At 41.4% G+C, this 21,559-nt stretch overlaps 1 protein-coding gene across 1 annotated transcript; it reads left to right on the top strand.

The window, feature by feature from the left end:
• Positions 1-12,024: 12,024 nt before the first annotated feature.
• Positions 12,025-21,425, top strand: LOC143295763 (GTP-binding protein 10-like). Its single transcript, XM_076607383.1, has 2 exons — positions 12,025-12,179; positions 18,961-21,425. Exon 2 carries the CDS (start codon positions 19,372-19,374, stop codon positions 20,641-20,643), a length of 1,272 nt encoding a protein of 423 aa, XP_076463498.1. The 5' UTR covers positions 12,025-12,179; positions 18,961-19,371; the 3' UTR covers positions 20,644-21,425.
• Positions 21,426-21,559: the final 134 nt, after the last annotated feature.

Below are 21,559 nucleotides of genomic sequence, written 5' to 3'. Positions count from 1 at the left end.
AAGAAGTCGAAGAGACGCCTTTGATCCAGGCAGACCTAAACATACTAGATCTGAGGCAGACGGTAACAGCTCTCTGCAACCGTATTTCTTCCCTAGAGAAGACTGTGGATGCACAAAACAATTTGCTAAGACAATCAACGAAGTTTTTTACGAAGAAAACTGATTCTATGGTTTCCAGAGTGTGTGTGTGTGTGTGCGTGCGTGCGTGCGAGAGATACGGATACGGATGTTTTATTCAATATAGGCCATGGCCCCTCATGAAGGGGTGGTGTAAACAAACATTACAGAGGTAATATATTCAGATATGTAATATAACACAGATGTAACCTGAAAATGAGAAAAAACAGTCATTATCTGCATTTAGTCTTATTCACACAGAATAACAAAACAAAAAAAACAAAAAACAAAAAAAACAAAAAAACAAAAAAAAAAAGCGGAAAACTAGCACACAATCAACTGCATATTGTATTTCTAATCTTTAAGGCTTTATACAAGTAAATTGCTAGCTGTTTATTAACGTGTTCCTCGGTGGATGACATAAGCAAATACAGTCTGAACAAGGAGGGCTGCCTATGAAATTTTGAAGGTATCAGCTGATTTCTAAGATCACTTAACACAGGACAACAAAGTACAAATAAGTGGAGTTTACTCTCCGTCGCACTTTTACATAAAGGGCAAATAAGGTCACTATCTTTATGTTGCCTGTAACGGTAATAATGCGTAAACAAATCAGAAATTCCAAATCTAAACTTTGCCATGATACATTTTAAATGTCTGTCCATATTCATAGCCAAATAAACTAGTACCATATGTCTCAAATTAATCTGTCTATAAAAATCAAAACGATTACTACCTTGGATATGGCTCGACCATTCCTGCCAACGACAGTCGATTAGTCTCGAGCGAAGTGTACGTAGAAATCCGTTTATATCATCTACTCCTTGATTTAGCCACACGTAAGCAAAGCCTAAATCATGTAGTTTTATTCTCACCTTTGATACCCAGTTAGTCTGCCTCTGTTATCCAAATCATATATCATGTTGTAGGCTTTCCTTGGCAGTCTTACGTTTTCCATTGGCATTATTTTTAACCAATAAGAAATACATCTGATAATCGAATTCAGATATATCGGATAGCGATTAGTGTCAGCATAGATTAAATCATTAGGTGTTTTCATAGTCACTCCAAGAAATTTCTTTAATGCTAATAAATGAATTTTTCACAGTAAATTGCTGATTCGTAAAGACCCTAAATTTCAGCTCCGTATTGTGTAATAGGTTGAATCTAACAGTCAAATAATTTCATAAACAATTCAAAAGATTGATTTTCTAAACTGGATAATTTTTGCATGATACAGAAAAGCGCATATTTCGCTCTGCTTGCAAGGTCTTTACATGCAACAGTAAAACTAAGTTTTAACGGAAAATAAATTCCTAAGTATTTATAAACATTCACAACTGGCATAAGTATTCCATTGTAAGTCCATTTTTCTCTGATCCCTAAATACCCCCCCCCCCCTCCCCCCCTTTTCTAAACACAATTATATTACTCTTTAACATATTGACTTTCAACTGAAGTGAAGTAGCAGCTCAATATAAATTATTCAACTGTGTTTGCAATCCTATAATTGTTTCAGACATTAAAACAATATCATCAGCCAAAAAAAGTATAAATATTTCTAAGAAGTCACCAATAAACTGTGCACCATGCTTTCCATGTTTAAGAACTTCAGAGGTCAGTTCGTTTATGAACAGAGAGAACAAAACAGGACTGCATACGTCTCCTTGCTTCACAACAGATGAACACTGTATGTAATCAGTCATTTTGCCTCCACATCTCACCCTTGCTTTCACACATTTATACATACTCATCGCACATTTAAGTAGCTTTCCATTACCACCTGCTTTTAAGAGAACAGGCCAAAGAATAGCTCTGTTAATGGAATCAAAGGCTTTTTCAAAATCTATAAAGGCAACACATAATTTACAATTGAGGGAAAACTGTTTCTGTACAAAAGCCATCAAAGTAAATATATGATCTATACTAGAATAATTACGTTTAAACCCTGCTTGATATTCTCCTGTAAGATTATTTTCTTCAATCCATTCCTGTAGTCTATGGTTAATGATCGTACTGTATATTTTACTGCTGGTGTCACACAAAGAAATACCCCTGTAATTATTGGGATTATTCACGTCACCTTTTTTGTAAAGAGGCAGGACGATGGATTCAACCCATTCATCAGGATAAACTCCTCTATCAAAGAAAGAATTGAAAAAAAGTCACCAAAAAGTTCAAAATCGGTTCTATTTTACAAGCATTTTTTAACAGTTCCCCAATAATGCCATCTGGCCCTGTAGCTTTACGATTCTTTAATTTTCTTAATTCAAATAATACCTCTTCCTTAGAAATTGGACGATTTGGGGCCCACACTCTTTGTATATCATATAAATGACATGCCTGATATACTAGACTGTGAAAATCTTTGCAGATGATACGAAGGTCGATGGGAAAGCAGATTCTGATGTTGGTAGATTGAAGTTACAAGTTAGCATTGATAAATTAGTACACTGGACTGATAGATGGCAAATTAAATTTAACAGCAATAAATGTAAAGTTTTGCACGTAGGCAGAAATAATCCACATTATAAGTATTATATGGATGGCACGGACTTGCAGGAGACTTCATCGGAGAGAGATCTTGGAGTCATTGTTGACTCTGGTCTCTCTTTTGTTGTTCATGTTAATGAAACCATTAAAAAAAGCCAATAGATTGACTGGAATGCTAGCTGGGAATATACAGTGTAAAAGTAAAGACATGGTGCCATTATTTAAGTCATTAGTCAGACCAGTCTTAGAATATGGGAATGTTGTTTGGAATACGGGCTTAGTGAAACATATAGACAGTGTTGAAAATGTTCAGCAAAGATTTACTGGAAGAACCATTGGCTTTGCTGATATGGACTATGAAAATATGAAAATAGGCAAGCACTTCAGTTACCTAGTTTAGAATATAGAAGACTGCATCGTGATTTAATAGAGATGTATAAAATGACTCATGGATTATAGGACAGCAGAACTATAAACTCTTTGTTTACATTGAATGAGAACAGTGCTACAAGAGGCCATTCCTACAAACTATTAAATGTTTCAGTAAAAACTTCCAGATTTGCACATTTCTTTACCAACAGAGTAACAAATGTTTGGAATAATTTGTCACAAGACGCTGTTTCCGCAGGAACAGTGAATACATTTAAAAATTATCTTGACACTCATTTACAAAATTTTAAATACAAAACTCATTTACATATTTATTGATTTTTCAAGCATTGCGCACTCAATGTTGAAAAATGCACCAGACATGTGGGGACTCTCTTTTTCTTCCCCACTTCAAGCAGGCAAAAGGCCTTGTCAAGTCTGCACGCCTTGATATTGATATATGATATGGTACTGTTTTCATCTTCTTCGTCATTCCCCAATTGCAGTGTATCATTAAAACGGATATCTTTCGTTAGAAGTGCCTTAAAATGTTCATACCATGTTTCAATACTAATGTTATTAAGAGAGAGAGAGAGAGAGAGAGAGAGAGAGCGGCTTTATACAGTGACATGCATATTTGATCACGTTTATAGGGACACGAACACACCGACTGACAAACACTTTTTCTTCTTCTAAAATTATTTAAGTGAATAGACGTAAACACACATTAACGAGGCACGCGCTTAAACATACACACCACACGCGTGCACCCGAAAAAGAGAACACACACACAGTGTACCGTTCTCATTTGTGTCATTTTATCCCACGGACTTAAGTTATGCATGTCCCTCCATTTTTCTCCACTGTGCTCCGTGGTTTTCCACCTCACTTTTCAGTTTAGGAACTGGACGATGAGCAGTGACCACCTGACTGAAAAACTGTCACAAAACTTCCCATCTATCGCGTTGCTGTGCAAATCTGACACCTGAAATCATAATAATTATTTGTTACAACAATGCTGATTATAAGAAATTGTTTTGACTGGTATAACTAACTGAAATAATAATTATGTTTGTTACAACAATGGGGAGGAAGGTGGCAGAATGGTTAAGACGCTCAGCTGCCAATACACAGAGTCCGTGAGGGTGTGGGTTCGAATCCCGCTCTCGCCCTTTCTCCTAAGTTTGACTGGAAAATCAAACTGAGCGTCTAGTCTTTCGGATGAGACGATAAACCGAGGTCCCGTGTGCAGCACGCACTTGGCGCACTGAAAAAGAACCCATGGCAACGAGAGTGTTGTCCTCTGGCGAAATTACGTAAAATGAAATCCCCTTTCATAGGTACACAAATATGTAAGCATGCACTCAAGGCCTGACTAAGCGCGTTGGGTTATGCTGCTGGTCAGGCATCTGCTCAACAGATGTGGTGTAGCGTGTATGGATTTGTCCGAACGCAGTGACGCCTCCTTGAAGAAAGTGAAACTGAAACTACAACAATGCTGATTATAGGACATTGTTTTGAATGGTATAACTAAATTTGTTTTTGTTGCTGTTGGTGGTGCTCTTTCTAACATTAGAAGTATTATTTTTCCCACTTTTTTTTTTTAAAGAGTGCAAGAGAACACATTTTTTATAGGGTTCTCAGTGACCAAATTCCAAAGAGAAGGAGCAACAGACCTGAAGGTTTTGCTACTAAAAAATGTGCACCATTTATAAGAATAAATTAAAAAAACCCGATATATTTTGATAAATAAAATAACTAAAGGCATGCCACGAAAAGAAGCAGTCCATGAATATAAAACAAACGTATTTGGGGGGCAACTCATTTGTGAATTTATTATCATCATTTCACATTTTATAAACATTAAAACAATCATGTGTAGGAAAACAGAACAAAGTCATCTTGAATAATATTATTACTTGCATCATTGGACATTACAACATGATAAGAAAATAAAATCAGTTTTGATCGCCAGGAGTGACGGGCGCAATAGCCGAGTGGTTAAAAGCGTTGGACTGTCAATCTGAGGGTCCCGGGTTCGAATCACGGTGACGGCACCTGGTGGGTGAAGGGTGGAGATTTTTATGATCTCCCAGGTCAACATATGTGCAGAACTGCTAGTGCCTGAACCCCCTTCGTGTGTATATGCAAGCATAAGATCAAATACGCACGTTAAAGATCCTGTAATCCATGTCAGCGTTCGGTGGGTTATGGAAACAAGAACATACCCAGCATGCACACCCCCGAAAACGGAGAATGGCTGCCTACATGGCGGGGTAAAAACGGTCATACACATAAAAGCCCACTCGTGTACATACGAGTGAACGTGGGAGTTGCAGCCCACGAACGAAGAAGAAGAAGAAGAAGATCACCAGCAGTACACTACTCAGACCCTTATCAGTGAGATTTGTATTTTGGAGTTCAATTCTGTGAGACTGGTAGATAAAATGCATGACACTACAGCAAATATTACTTCTGGTAAGATTTTCATGAAAAAAAAAACAGACAAAAGGAACTATAATTAACCAGTTATCATTAAAAACAACTAATTTAACAAAAGAAAAGGGCTTCCTGACTAATGTGCAATTACTCCTGATTTAAAAAAAATAAAATAATAAAAAGCAAAGAAAAAAACAACCCATCCACACTGATGAAACTGAAAACGGCAGGGGTAAGACGGGGGGCATTTGGGGTGGTGGGGGTGGGTGTTAATTGAGGAGATGGGAAGGTCATGGGAGTTTAAGAGAGACTGGGAAGGGGTAAGGGTTGTTATCAATGCTTAAATATATGGTAATACCCAAAAGGAAATTTTCTATCTAAAATTACGTTTAAATAACATACTTACCGTGACCCAACTAGTGCAGACTCCGGCAAGGGTCTGACATTCCTGTCCTGTGCAAACTACTATCCGCCTATGCGGAGAAAACGAAAGCAACTACGGCCGATAACCTCCCGGAAGTAGGTAACCTCCCCTTTGTCCCGCTGGCTAGCGCTCTCTTTTGACGGCAATATGCCATCACCAGCGCAGCGAGCAGGGAGAACAGGAAGCGGGGAGGACGGGAGGGTCTTAAATTTGGGTCACGGTAAATATGTTATTTAAACGTAATTTTAGATAGAAAATTTCCTTTTAATTACACATACTTAACCGTGACCCAACTAGTGCAGAATAGCACAAGGTGGAGGGCTCACCTGTTCTACCGTCTGTGTGCTGCGATGGCCTGTTATGCAACTACCACAGAAGCGATGCCTCTTGAGCCATCATCCCGCAAGCGTGCGACGTCTCTCAGGTAGAAGTCGATGAAGGTGGCAGGGTTTTTCCAGTAGGCAGCCTCCATGTCTTGCAGCCGTGTTGAGTGCGCTAAGGCAAGAGAAGAGGACCATGCTCTGACTTCATGTGCTCTGGCTGAGGAGGCATCAAGTCTCAATCCTTCTGTTCTATCGCCAGTGCGCTGCAATGGCCCGTTGTGTGACCACTGCAGAGGCAACGCCTCTTGAATTATCCCTAAAGCGATGGATGTTCCTCAAGTAGAATTCGATGAAGGTAGAGTGTACTGTGTCACCTAAGGATATTGGTGCGGGCAAAGAAAACTGAGGTCCGCAGCTGTATTGTGGGAGAGGTCTGTGGACCACAGCTGTGCTGATAAATGTAGCGCAAAGAAAATCGGGTCGGTGTGTAAATCCACACTGCACTGAGAGCCCTTCGAATCAAAGGAAGGGAAGGAAACACTTACCCTATAGGGTTGTCTCACTTGAGCGCGGGTGAGCGTCAATGCAAGGAGGTGCACATGTGGTTTGATTTGATGATTCCACATCGGTTGTGGGCCGATAGTGGAAGTGATATATGTGTTTAGAGGAAACTGTGGCACGAGACAGAGGTAGGCCACCATGTTGGGCTTGCCTTAGGCGTGACAGCCAGATCTGTAGAGCTCCTCCATGAGAGCTGACAGGCGATAGGCGCTCCCCCCCCCCCCCATATATGTGCAGTGGGATTATAAACTTCCAATAACACAAGTGATGGTGTGAGGAATATACCAATGACATGACAAGAGACCGAGTCATGAGAAATAAGCGGCTGTATAAGCAAACGAGTAGTGTGCACAGATATACCCAAGTAAATGGGTGTGTGCATAATCCGTAATGGGAAGGAATCTGTGTATGCACCTATATATAAGAGATGTACATACTTCGTTTTATTTACTTAGTATCATTACGGTGCTTACCATGATTGCATTTTTTGACTCACTTGTGTAAACAAGTGAGTCTATGTTTTAACCCGGTGTTCGGTTGTCTGTGTGTGTGTGTGTGTGTGTGTCCGTGGTAAACTTTAACAGTGACATTTTCTCTGCAACTACTTTGTCAGTTGACACCAAATTTGGCATAAAAATAGGAAAAATTCAGTTCTTTCCAGTCATCTTGTTCAAAACAATATTGCGCCTCTGGGATGGGCACAAAAAAAAAAAAAGAATGAAGCCTAATTATATGCAAACTGCATACTGTTATATTTATATTTTTTGTATTCTCTGAACTTGGCACTTTGATCTGATATTCTGACCCAACAGCTAGAGCAGTCATTATTATCATTTTTTGCTCAAACAGAACTTCTTTTGCTAAGCATGGAAGTTTTATTTATTTTGGAAACGTTTTGGTGCAGATAGTAAAAAAGGGAAATTACTCTGTAATGCTAGGGGAGTTAATTTGCTTTAAACTGATCTTTCTCATCTTAAACATTACATTTTGAAATTATACTCAATACATAAAAAGCTTGGATTTTTTTTTAAAGTGTATCACAAATGAGTCTTGAAGGCCTTGCCTCTCTTGTTTGTTTTGTTTGCTTGTCAAGTTAATTTCTTTGCCCCAAGGGTTGGATGAAAAAAACAAACAAACAAAAACCCATGTCCTTTCTTAGTCCACTTCACTCATAAAAGAAAATAAATTAATTCAATGAGTGGCCAAATTAACTCTTTTGAATAACATATTATCACAAACTATATACATGACTGATCCACATCTAGATCAACATGTTATCACAAACTATGGATATGTTCCACAACTAGATCTGAGAACTTCTGCTGCAGAGCTGATTTAGGCACAGGCACTTACTGTATCACCATAACCATTTTTATTGATGTGTCTTTTTATTTGTATGTTTTAGGTTATAACAATGAATAACCTGGATGTTAATGTTGTATCATTATGTCATAAAAAATAATTCTATTGGAAGGGAAGTTGTTTGTCACACACTAAAGACACAAACAGGAATACACAAACAGATGAGGGTAACAGTCACCAAGCATACTCCTTTTAATGATAAAATGATCTTTTGGGTTAATGCAAATGGATTCAGTTTTTCTCATTGATTGTAAAACTAAAAGACAGCAGTCTTTCTGTGGTTTGAATCAATGAAAAATAACAATGTTTCATGAATGAGTGAGATCCATAAAAACATTTTTTCCATAGTATAAACAGAATAAAATATTTGTACCATTCCTGGCATATATATGATTACATCAATGACTTCCATACTGACCATACATGACTGCTATCAATGTGTCAGTATGTACACTGCTAAAGTCTTGTGAAAAAGAAATAAAAATCTATCAGTAAAATGACTGGACATATGTGCACATTCATACAATGATGCATATATGTATGCACACACACAACTGAGAATTATTTACACATGTCGGCCAAAAATCTACAACACACACATATCCATATGATGATACACAAACACAGAGACAACTGAGAATGGGTTATTACACTGTAAACACGTCAGCCTAAAAACTACAACACTCACATATGTATACGTATAATATATATCTACACACACACACAGAAAACTGAGAAGGATTATCATATTGTTTACAGATGTTGGCCAAAAATGTAAAAAATCTGACAATTTATTGTATCCCCTGCTCCCACCCATCCTTTCACCCAGAAGAAACAACCAGTAACTGCTAACTACCAGTGACTACATCTGTGCTGCTTTTGTAATTTCCTCATTAAAACAGCGCACAAAATCTGGATCAGTTGCAGCCAATTGTACCATAAGATCGGTTCTCTCCTTGTCTGTCCATTCGGAGAACCACTGCCCCATGAGTTTCAGCTGACACTGGAAAATACTGGGCGGTTTGTCACGCACATTGAGAGAGTCCATGGCCTCAAATAAAGTGTCCATGTTTTGGGGTAAAGCTCGGTCTAAGAGGAATTTGAGGAAGTCTTGTTTCTGATAGTTGCCCCAGCCCATGAACCAGTGCACCACACACTGCTGCTCTTTTTCCACATGGTTGTGAGACATGGCCAAGCCACCGCTGCTGCCCATGGAACTCAGTGATGGCACATTCTGGGATGCCATCTGCTGTGAAAGTCCCTCACTGGCCTCAGCCAAAGTCTGAAAAAAATGGATGACAAACTGTTTCACACTGGTGTAACTTTCATGCAGGTATTAGGTTCTGTGTGAGTGAAAGAGAGAGAGAGAGAGAGAGAGAGAGAGAGAGAGAGAGAGAAGGGGGGGGGAGAGGGAGAGAAAGAGAGAGAGAGTGTGTGTGTGTGCCTCTCTCTCTCTCCTCTCTCTGTCTTTGTGAAATCATGTTCATTATATTAATAGCCCAGCCGACTACAAAGGGGCCATTCAATAATAATAATCACAATAACAACAATAATGATAATGATAATAATAGTAGATAGTACCTACATGGCTCAAACTCACCATATATTGGGCTCTAATTAAAGTGCCTCACATGAAACAATATAAAAACAATTGTAACATATCTCTGCACATGAATAAACAACTCATGTATGTATATATATATATAATATTATATTATAATACTGTTTGTTTCTCAAGGGGGCGTCACAGCTCCTGGAATTCACAGACGGACTGCTAACCAACATGGAGGGAGGCAAGCAGACCGAAGTCTTCATAATGGACTTCTCAAAGGCATTTGACCGGGTCAACCACTCCTTGCTACTCCACAAGCTTCAGCAGTACGGCATCCAGGGTACCACCAAAGCATGGATCTCCAACTTCCTCAGCAACCGGCACCAAGCAATGGCAGTGGATGAAGCCATGTATTCCTACATCAGTGTGAGGTCTGGAGTCCCTCAGGGGTCTGTGCTAGGACCATGCTTGTTTCTAGCATACATTAATAACCTTCCAGAGAAACTGACCTCACTGGCACAGCTCTTTGCGGATATGGCAGTATACAGGATGATTTCCAGCGGCAATGGTCAGGACCAGCTACAACATGACTTCCAGCGCCTAGCAGACTGGGAGAAGAGCTGGCACATGGAGTTTCATCCTGCGAAGTGCTAAACTCTCCGCGTCACATGGAGCAAGAACCTCCTCCATCACTAATATGACCTGCATGGCCACACCCTGGACACCATCTCATCGATTAAGTACCTGGGCATCATGACCCACAGAGAACTGGACTGGAACGACCACATCAACAGTATCTGCTGCAAAGCTAATCAAACCCTGGGCTTCCTCAGATGGAACCTGAAGATCAGCTCCATCAACATCAAAGGAAGAGCACATAAAGTCTTTGTACGCCCCTTGCTGGAGTATGGCTCATCTGTCTGGGACCCCTCCACCAAGAAGAACACTGACACACTGGAAGCCGTACAGCGTTGAGCAGCTCACTTCATCCTGGGCAGGTACCGGAACACCTCAAGTGTCAACGATATGCTAGAGTCATTTAGTTGGCCCTCTCTGCAGAAGTGATGCAAGACCTCCAGGAACTCGATGCTGTACAAAATCTACACCAGTCAAGCCCACTGTCCGAACCTCAGAAGGAAACTCAAACCACTGCCGTGTCGCCAATGCCAAGGAAACACCAACAGTTTTCCATCATCACCACCAGAACACAGTACAGAGGCTCTTCACTTTTGTCTAGGACCGACCATCATAGACTGGAACTGCCTGCCCCAAGTAGCTGTGGAGGCCAAAACATTTGTGTCAAGCGTCTCCAAGCAGTAAACACCACTTCCTGTAACCCCCCCACCCCGAACGCCACCTCCCCCACCCCACCTCTCCCAACCTGATCCCCTGTCCTGCTACCTTCTGTCCCTCCTCACCCCCCAATTCCGCTGAACAGCCACCTTCACTTCTACCTCTTCTTCATATCATCAAGGAACACCAATTGCAAAATATTAGCAGTGAAACCCCCCAGTTTTAGGTGCCAGAATAATCAACCTGTATGATTGTGGGCCCTCAACAATGAAGAAGAAGAAGAATCCATATATATACATACACAACATCAAATCTGCTAGGCAGATGCCTTACCAGCAGCATAACCTAAACCACTTTGTCAGGCCGTGGGTGCATGCATATATATATATATATATATATATATATATATATATATATCTGTACCTATATCTAAATATATATATTTGTGTACCTATTCGTGTGGATTTCTCCTACAGAATTTTGCCACAGAATTTTGCCAGAGGACAAGGCTCTCGTTGCCATGGGTTCTTTGTCAGTGCATGAAGTGAGTGCTGCATACGGGACAAAGAATGCACAGAGAAGTCAACAGATGTTCACCACACCCTACTTTTAACATGGCTCTGGCATTTAAAAAAGAAAAAAGAAAAACAACGAGAAGACTGGAACCGACTTGGCGACGAAAGTAAAGTCAACCATGATTGTGGCTCAGTGTTATGCAGAACTACACTTTTCATTCTCACCTGTAGATATGGCCACCTGCTAACACCACTAGGGAAAGTCAAGCTCTGAATGTGAATGTAGCTGTCCAAATCATCGGGCGTAAATTGCCTCAGATCTCAGTGTTGATATTTCTGGTACGAGATGTTGACTATGGGCCAGCTCCTCCTTCGCAGGGATGTCGTATTAGTCGTACCAAACTCAAAATGTTACGTATTTGTTTTCGTGCATTCTTTATCACTCATGTGATATCTACAAAACTAGTTATATTGTAATATAATTATTGGGTTCTTTAAACCAAACGTACTTGTTTCTGAAAATAAATAAAAACTCACAAACGCAGTCGCAGAAGCCTCCCTATATACCGTGCATATTCGGATTAATCTCCCCTGCATTGGACAGGCAAAAGCTTGTGGAACAGCGAAAAATGTCCCAAGTTGCCAAAGGTGTCATTTGGACCATTGTGTTTACCGGAGTTGGTTATGGATTGATGCGAGCATTTTCGCCATCAGAAAGCGACATAAGAGAAGTACGCTTTTTGTTTATTTTCATTTGGTTATTTCACCTATGTCATTGACCTTTGCTGGTACTGTTTCATAACCAGTACACGTGAAAATGCAGTGAACATGTACTGGTGTAATTAATGTTAATCAACTTAATGTAGGGTTGTTTCCCTCTGGAACAGTTTGCCCAACAGCGTTGTAACTGCACCTTCCATCAACTCTTTTAAATCGACTCGATTGCCACTGGAAAGATTTGCCCACTTTGTACTCACCAAATTGTTATCAGGTGGTTTTTAACTTAACTATTGGCGTATTGCCCCATACGCCAGCCACGCATGCTGCAAAGTATATAGTTAATATCCAGAGAACGACCAACAGGCCTTTTAACTGGGCCTCAAACATCGTACAAGTCAAGTCAAGTCAAGGGTTGGAAGGCCAGACTGCAAACGATCCAGTCGAAGCGACCAGCGTAACGTGTATATTGTACAGATAACAGGTCGTAGCATCGTCAAATGTAGCCCTTCTGTTCTGAAGGTTTTCTTCGATTGTTTGCAGGGATGCACCCACCCAAAAATTGTCAGCTTCTTTTCAATGTTATTTCAACAGTTGAAATAGCTGAGGTGTCTGAGGGTAAATTATGCGAATGGGCAAGTCAGTTTCCAAACGATGGGGTTGGGTACATGTGGACAATTAAAACAGAAGCAGGTCTTGAACTCATTGGGAACATCACATCAGACTGACGGGCACAGTAGCCGAGTGGTTTAAGCGTTGGACTTTCAATCTGAGGTCCTGGGTTTAAATCACGGTAACGGCGTCTGGTGGGTAAAGCGTGGAGATTTTTCCGATCTCCCAGGTCAACATATGTGCAGACCTGCTAATGCCTGAACCCCCTTCATATGTATACACACGCAGAAGATCAAATATGCATGTTAAAGATCCTGTAACCCATGTCAGTGTTCGGTGGGTTATGGAGACACGAAAATACCCAGCATGCATGAACCACGACAGAGTCATCAGCAAGTCGATGTTGGATGTGTAACGGAAAGAAGAAGAAGACTGTTATATTGTTCATTTGTTGGTTTGATCACACATGCACACTTACACACAAACACATATTTAAAAACACATGCCCCACACCACACATAAACATGCCCTTTTGAGAGCACTCAGTAACTGCAGCATCATTCACAAATACTCACGTTAAAATACTCTATGATCTGATTCCAAATGACACGATTTTGGAGATACCTGTCAAAACTGACGTTCTGATCAGTCACTAACATACTTTCTTAAATTCTCTCAGCACTACTAATTCACAATTCATTCACATATCCAGCCAGATCAGCTATTTTAAACTGTGTCAAAGTTCATGTTGAGTCTTGCTTGTTTCCCTTGATTTTAGAATTGTGAGACTGAGAGTGAGAGCATGTTTGTGAACATGGTCTGCAATGGTGTGTGAAGAGAAGAAAGAGTGTGGAAATAGTCAGAAATAGCTGATGTTTGACTGGTTCTTGGAAATGAAGATTCATTACAGTATCAGAATGAGGTTGAATTGTGAAATGTGTGTGATGAGAACTCTTTGAAGTGGGGTGGTACACAAACCGTTTGTTAAGTGCATACTGTTTACAATTAGGCATACCTACCCTACTATACATGTTACCCTTGAGCTGTGGAGCAGCTTGGCCATTCTTGTGTACGCTTGTTTAAGTGCTAATAACTAAAGCAGTGTTGGTTGTTTCTCACACTTTTGCATAATTTTAGAATGAAATTAAATGGTAGGAGTGAAGGGTCTAAAGCTTGAAGGGCTACAGATTTTTTTGATTAATTTTTTTTTTTAATAGCTCTCTGGTCATTGATGTTGTGTTAGGGTTAGCAGACCCCACCCTGTTTAGTGTTACATCCTCAGCAGGATTGTTCCTGACAAACAGTATAAATCTGAAATGGAGACACTACAATACTCTCATTGATAGTGACAGATTTTATATGGGTTGCATATGTACATCATACATGTTTAATGATTATCATAATAGCTGCCAACTTGCCTGTTGTTTGAGCTTCAATAGTTGTTAGTGTTGTACCCACTTTATTGATGGGACGATTTTTGTCCACACCTGTGAATTTCAATAATTTTAGTACAATGTATACATCATTGCATATCCCTTTGCTTATAATGTGGTGAGTCTGCTTCATCAAACTCCCCTATAATGATGAGACATCAGCACATGCATATGACTTCATTTAATACTGCTGTATACATTTTCAGTTCTTTCACTAGTTTTAGTTTTACTGTTTTAGCTTAACATAAGGCTACACATTATCAATATGTTGTCGATGTTATTTTCTACGAAAATCTCGCATCAACCATAAGGAACATCCCCAGGACAGAACAACGTGTTCTCCTGGGTGACTTCAGTGCCAGAGTGGGTGCAGACAATGATTCGTGGCCCTCCTGTGTCGGTTCCTTTGGAGTGGGAAAATGAATGAGAATGGACAGCGACTACTTGAGTTTTGTATCTGCCATGAACTGTGCATCGCCAACTCCTTCTTCAAGACGAAGCCCCAACACAAAGTCTCCTGAAGGCACCCGTGCTCAAAACATTGGCACCAACTGGATCTGATCCTAGTAAGACGAGCTGCCATCAAAAACTTTCTCCACACTCGCTCTCACCACAGCGCAGACTGCGACACGGACCACTCTCTTGTATGCTGCAAGATCAGACTGCAACCAAAGAAGTTCCACTGCTCAAAGAAACAAGGGAACACTCGCATTGACGTCAGCAAGATGTCTCAGCCAGACCCTGTAGAACAGTTCGCAGAGGCCTTTGAGAGAGAATTCGACGCATTGCAGCCCAGAGATGGGAAATGCTACGAGACACCATGCACCGCATTGCTATGGCCACCTTTGGGAAGAAAACCGCGAAGTCCCACAACTAGTTTGAGGCCAGATCATCAAAGATGACTCCCATTATTGAGGCCAAGTGCGCTGCACTCACTGAGTACAAATGGTCACCCAGTGAGAAGAACCTGCAAAACCTCAGGGCCGCCAGGAGTAAGGTTCAGTTTAACGCCAGGCGATGTGCAAATCAGTACTGGACAGAGCTCAGCGAAGAGATACAGAATGCTGCTGAAAGAGGCAACATCCGAGGGATGTATGATGGTATCAAGAAGGCACTGGGACCAACACAGAGCAAGACTGCCCCCCTCAAATCCTCCACTGGGGAAGTAATCAACGATCCTAGCCAGCAGATGGAGAGATGGGCAGAACACTACTCCGACCTCTACTCCACAGAAAACATGGTGTCCAACTCAGCCCTCGATGCCATCAAGTGCATGTCGGTCATGGAAGAACTTGACACAGAGCCAACTGAGGACGAACTCAGCAAGGCCATTAACAGCTTGACAACAGGCAAGGCACCTGGCAGTGACGGAATTCCCCCAGACCTCATTAAGCACTGCAAGACTGCTCTTCTACATCCTCTGCACACAGTCCTCTGTCAGTGCTGGAATGAGGGAGCTGTACGGCAGTACATGAGAGACGCCAAGATTATCACCCTCTACAAAAACAAGGGTGAAAGGAGCGACTGCAACAACTACAGAGGCATCTGACTTTTCAGCATTGTAGGCAAAGTCTACGCTTGGGTCCTCCTAATTCACCTGCAGAAACTGGCCGAACGCGTTTACCCAGAATCACAGTGCGGTTTCCGAGCAGAGAGATCCACAGTAGACATGATCTTCTCCCTTTGCCAAATCCAGGAGAAGGGCAGAGAGCAGAGGATGCCCCTGTATGTCGCATTCATTGACCTCACCAAGGCCTTTGACCTAGTCAGCAGAGATGGCCTTTTCAGGGCTCTTTGAAGGATCGGCTGCCCCCCCCCCCCCCCCCCCCCCCATCCCCCCAAACTGCACAGCTTGATTGAGTCCTTCCACTCCAACATGAAAGGGACGGTGCAGTTTAATGGTAACCTCTCCAAGCCCTTCGACGTATGCAGCGGTGTCAAACAAGGCTGTGTCCTCGCCCCCACCCTATTTGGAATCATCTTTGCTCTTCTCCTGAGACATGCGTTCAGCACAGTGCAAGAAGGGATCTACCTGCGGACCAGATCAGATGGCAGGCTCTTCAGTCTCGCCCGCCTCAGAGCAAGGACAAAAGTCCACGAAGCCCTCATCAGAGACATGCTCTTTGCTGATGATGCCGCAGTTGTGACCCACACCCAGCGGGACTTGCAGTCACTGATAGACCGCTTCTCCCAGGCCTGCAAAGATTTTGGCCTGACCATCAGTCTCAAGAAGACATGTCCTAGGCCAAGACATGCCATCTCCACCAGCCATCACCATTGATGACTACGAGCTTGAAGCCATCCATCAATTCACTTACCTTGGGTCCACCATCACCGACAACCTCTCCCTTGACACCAAGATCGACAAGAGGATTGGGAAGGCAGCCACAACGCTAGCCTGCCTCACACAAAGAGTGTGGACAAATCCCAAGCTGACCACGAAGACAAAGATCTGTATACAATGCCTGCGTCCTCAGCACCGTGCTGTATGGCAGTGAGGTGTGGACCACACATGCTTGTCAGGAGGAAAGGCTCAATACCTTCCACCTGAGAAGCCTACGGCGCATACTCAGCATCTCCTGGCAAGACAAAGTGACAGACACCGAAGTCCTGACTCACGCTGGCCTCCCAACCATGTATTCCATGCTGAGACAGCGTCGGCTGCGCTGGCTGGGCCACGTTCGCCGCATGGAAGATGGTTGCATCCCAGAAGACATCCTTTATGGAGAGCTCACCACGGGGCAGAGAAGCAGCGGCCGCCGACAGCTGAGATACAAAGACGTTTACAAATGTGACATGAAGGCACTTGAGATCAACACTGAGTCCTGGGAGGGCCTTGCAGATGACCACAACAGATGGAGAAGCACTCTCAAGAATCAGCTACGGATTGGTGAGGACAAACTGTCAGCTGCTGCAGCAGAAAAGTGAGCTCACAGAAAAGGGACGGCAGCCAGCAAACCAGCATCAGCTTACACATGTGACTTCTGCGACAGAGACTGTCTCTCTTGCATTGGTCTCTACAGTCACAGGTGACGCTGCTTGGTCCAAGCAGACAGCCCAGTTAGACATTAGGTTGGATATACTCTATCCATGGTCAGCCATGACCGAAGGAGGCCTACTACTACTATACATTTTCAGTCCTTTCGCTAGTTTTAGTTTTACTGTTTTAGATTAACATAAGGCTACACATTATCGATATGAATACCTGGTGTTCTGATCTAGCTGAAACAAATGTCATGGATGTAAAATGAATTATACATAACATCATAAGTTCATGGTTGTCAGTGCCAGATATGGTATGTTTGATCATATACTTAAAATGGGATAGGTGGTCAACAAATTGGATTCCACACTGGTCTTTCTTAGTTTCTATCAATACCAGAGCAACAGCGGGCTGGTATGCATGCTTGCTGATAGAGGGCATGCCTTTCCTGCTGTTGATCATGTTTTAACTTCTTTAATGAACCCAAATAATCATCATGTTCTGTCAGTTATTTGCTGTCTCAGCAGAATGCATGAATGATACTTTCAAGATAGTTTGTCCCATTTGTGAAAACATTTTTTTTTATTGTTTTTACATAAATATAAAACTTTAAATAGCTGAATATCTTTGGCACAAAAAATGTTATGGAGTGCTGACTTCAGAGGGCTGACCATGGCCATTTGGAAGCAGGGAGGGAGAGAATGAGCATACTTTCATTATTTGGACTTCCATTATTAAAATCTTTTGATGTGAAGGGATGAATTGTTAAGCATTTATTTTATAACCCAGTTATAAGAGATCTTTGAATAAAACCCTTAACTCATTGAACACTGCTAGGGCGCCAATATTTGTTTCACTAGAATGGTTTCCACTTCCCTCCATACTGCTTTGTATAATCCACAAGTAAAGAGAATTAACTTCTGCACTATTTCCACCTGTGTCCATCCTTGTCAATTTGGAGGAAAAACTGGTCAGTTTCAGTATATTTTCTGCCTTTTTCCACTCCAGTATCATGAGTATGGCATGGAAGCTTGTCAAGGCAGTAAATTCACAAGGGTTGAAAGTTTTTTGTTTGTTGTTTAGTTATTATTATTTTATGAGAAGGAGGAATTTTGTTTAATGTCCCATCACACAAGGTGGTGATTGTGGATATTTTGTGAAAGTAGTAATTTTCACAAATATGAATGTTATTATTTAAAATAAAGGGTTGAATTTAATTTTAAAAAAGAGAGAAAAAAATCTATCCAAAATGACTTGCAAGTTACATTGCACATTTGCAGTTTTGAATGTATTTTTCTAAGCATCTTTGTCAATGGTTTGGACATTGCCACTTTCATTTTCTTAATCAGGCTAATGCAGTTAGTAGATGTGGAGTCTGTATATGTGCACACATAACAGGATTTTTTCAGTGATAACTGCCTCAGCCAGTCACCAGAACTGTGAAGCAGTAGAGTTAGTTGTATAATGTATTTGTAGAAGTTCCAGAGGAGAGTGACTTCATTTTTGAGCAGAGCTGGATAAACCACTTTGTCTAGACTTGATTGATTAATGATGTTGTAAAAATAAGCACACAAACACACATAATCTCTGTCACACACACACACACACACACACACACACACACACACACAGAGACGCACATGCAGAGTATATGTGTATAAACAAAAGCCAAGAAATAGGTGCTTTTGATATCAAAAAGTAAGGCTAATATTATTATTAAGATCATCATGTATGTAATTTTCTGTCAGTGGCATGTTTCTTTTACAGAAGCTGAGGGAGAAGGACATATCTGGGACAAGGCAAAGAAACAAGGACTTCATGGCAGTGCTCAAACAAAGCGCTGGGATAGAAGACAAGGACACCAAGAAATAGCAGCATTAGTTAAGAAATCAGATCTTGTGTGATACATTGGGTTACATTTCATTCATTCTCTTCATTGGGGCATTTTAACAAGTTCACTTGTGTGCTTAAACTCAGGGTTTCAAAAGAATTTTTTTGAACTGATTCATGAACATATCAGTCCCATTTCACATCATTTGCGTGTCAGGTCTGTAGTGCTCATTGACTGATAGAAAATTGTGTTACCGGCTTTGTTATTGACCTGTTGATGGTTCTTCTTATAACTTAATCACTGTGTATTTATTCAATCCTTACTGCAACATAAAGTAACAGAGCAAAATGTGTAATTCTTACAAACACATTCAGCTGGCGATGAGATGCCAAAACTTTGTTTCCTCAACACAGCGACGACTGATGGGCTCATTTCGACGCAGTGGCGCAAACGAGAAAGGTGAAAATGACTATGTCCCAGACAAGAACTATGTCCCAAACAAGAAGAAATTCATTGATTCTCTCAGGATCTATGTTAGGGGAGGAGCAGGGGGTCAGGGTTTGCCCAAGTATGGAGGCATCGGTGGAAAAGGGGGTGACATCGTCGTCGTTTGTGAAAAAAAACAAACCCTGGTTAACATGTACAGAAGGTATCCATCTCGGCGCTTTGTGGCAGGCAGTGGTGGAAACTGCACCAAGTTCAGCTTGTGTGGTGAAGAGGGTGAAGACGTAGAACTGAAAGTCCCTCCGGGGGTGGAGGTTCTGACTGATGAGGGACACCTGCTGGGAGATGCGAATGAAGAAGGCGACAGAGTGATTGCTGCTCATGGTGGGCAGGGAGGAAATCCCAACAACCAGTTCATCGGTCGTCGAGGCGAGGCAAGATCAGTTCGCCTCAATCTGAAGCTTATTGCAGACGTTGGGCTGGTCGGGTTTCCCAACGCTGGGAAATCCACGTTTCTGAAAGCTGTTTCCAGAGCCAAACCCAAGATTGCAAATTATCCTTTCACCACAATCCGTCCTCAGATTGGCATTGTGGAGTTCCCTGACTTCAGGAAGATTTCGGTGGCTGATTTGCCTGGGTTGATAGAAGGGGCGCATGCCAACTTTGGCATGGGTCATCGTTTTCTGAAACATGTTGAGCGCACCAAGCTGCTGCTGTTTGTGGTGGATGTGAACGGTTTTCAGCTGGCTCAGGACTATCCCATGCGTTCCGCTTTCCAGACTGTGATACTGCTCAACAAGGAGCTGGAGCTGTATCAGCCAGATCTGCTGGACAAACCGGCGCTGTTGGTTCTGAACAAATCCGACACAGACCCAGACGGACGCCTGGAGGGAGAAGTGATGTCGCAACTGGAAGATCTGCCTGTTTCCATGGATACAATAGATTCAGAGTTGCGGCCAGACACCCTGATGAAATTTGATGATGTTTTGACAATGTCCGCCATGAAGAGAGAGAACACAGACGATGTGATGAGAAAGGTGCGTGGGCTGTTGGATGATTATGCCGACAAGCAGCTGGCTGAACAACAGAAAGACCAAGCATTGGTGTTAGCAGATGACAATCAGGGCGGAGTGATGCAGCAGCACAGAGAACATATGGGGAGCAAGCTTGTGTGATGACATGGAATGCTTTATTCATTATGACATCTTCATCTCCATTGATTCTTTGTGAACTTCATTTTGTCTGTATGCATGATGTGAACTGTGTGAGTGTGTGTGTGTGTGGATGAGAAACAGAGAGAGAGATCACGTTTTGTGTGAGTGATTGTCAAAAAGCTGGACTGTTCATTTTGAATTGTATGCATACTTGTAATACTAATTCAAATTTTAGTGGTGCATTCAGAGTTTGTTTAATGAATCAGGTCTCAAACAGCATCTAGAATCTAGTCTTTGAAAAATTTGGTAGAAGAGGTTACAAAAACTGAAAATGAATTTTTTTGTGTTTGATATTGGAGGTATCAGTATGACAAGTAATCTACAGGTACAAGTACTTTTGTAAAGGTGGTGGCATGTTGAATTATATATGCAGATAAAAGATGTATAATTATATAATCATCTATCTGCTTGTCTGTTGTGAAACATTGCTAGATAACAAGCTGACTTGTACTGGTTAGAGTTAAAACCAATTAACTGTGTTGATAAAAGTAGGGGGAAAATAGGGAGGGAAAGTTTTGTTACGTAGAAAAAAAGGATATGCTTTTTTCTTAAAAAAAAAAAAAAAATCAGATCAATGACTTGAATCATTAAAGGAAGAATTGTACAGTCTATGCAAAACAGTTGTTACCGAGCTATTTCTAGTTGATCATGTGTTTTTAGAAAATAAATCATTGAAAGAATTTAAATGAATCAACTGCACCATTTTTATTCTTGCTGCTTTTCCTTCTTGCAACCTTTCTATTTTTGCAAATGGAAGATCCTTTGGGATATTATAAAAAAGTGTGTTTGTGTGCGTGTGTGTTTTGCATGCAAGTGAACACAAACTTTCTGATTGTGGACTGTTATTGCTGGAGGATGTGTTTTTGAGCAACAGAAA

Source organism: Babylonia areolata, chromosome 21 (assembly GCF_041734735.1).
Source record: "Babylonia areolata isolate BAREFJ2019XMU chromosome 21, ASM4173473v1, whole genome shotgun sequence".
In the NCBI taxonomy this organism is placed as follows: domain Eukaryota; kingdom Metazoa; phylum Mollusca; class Gastropoda; order Neogastropoda; family Buccinidae; genus Babylonia; species Babylonia areolata.
This window is presented reverse-complemented; position numbering and strand designations above follow the sequence as displayed.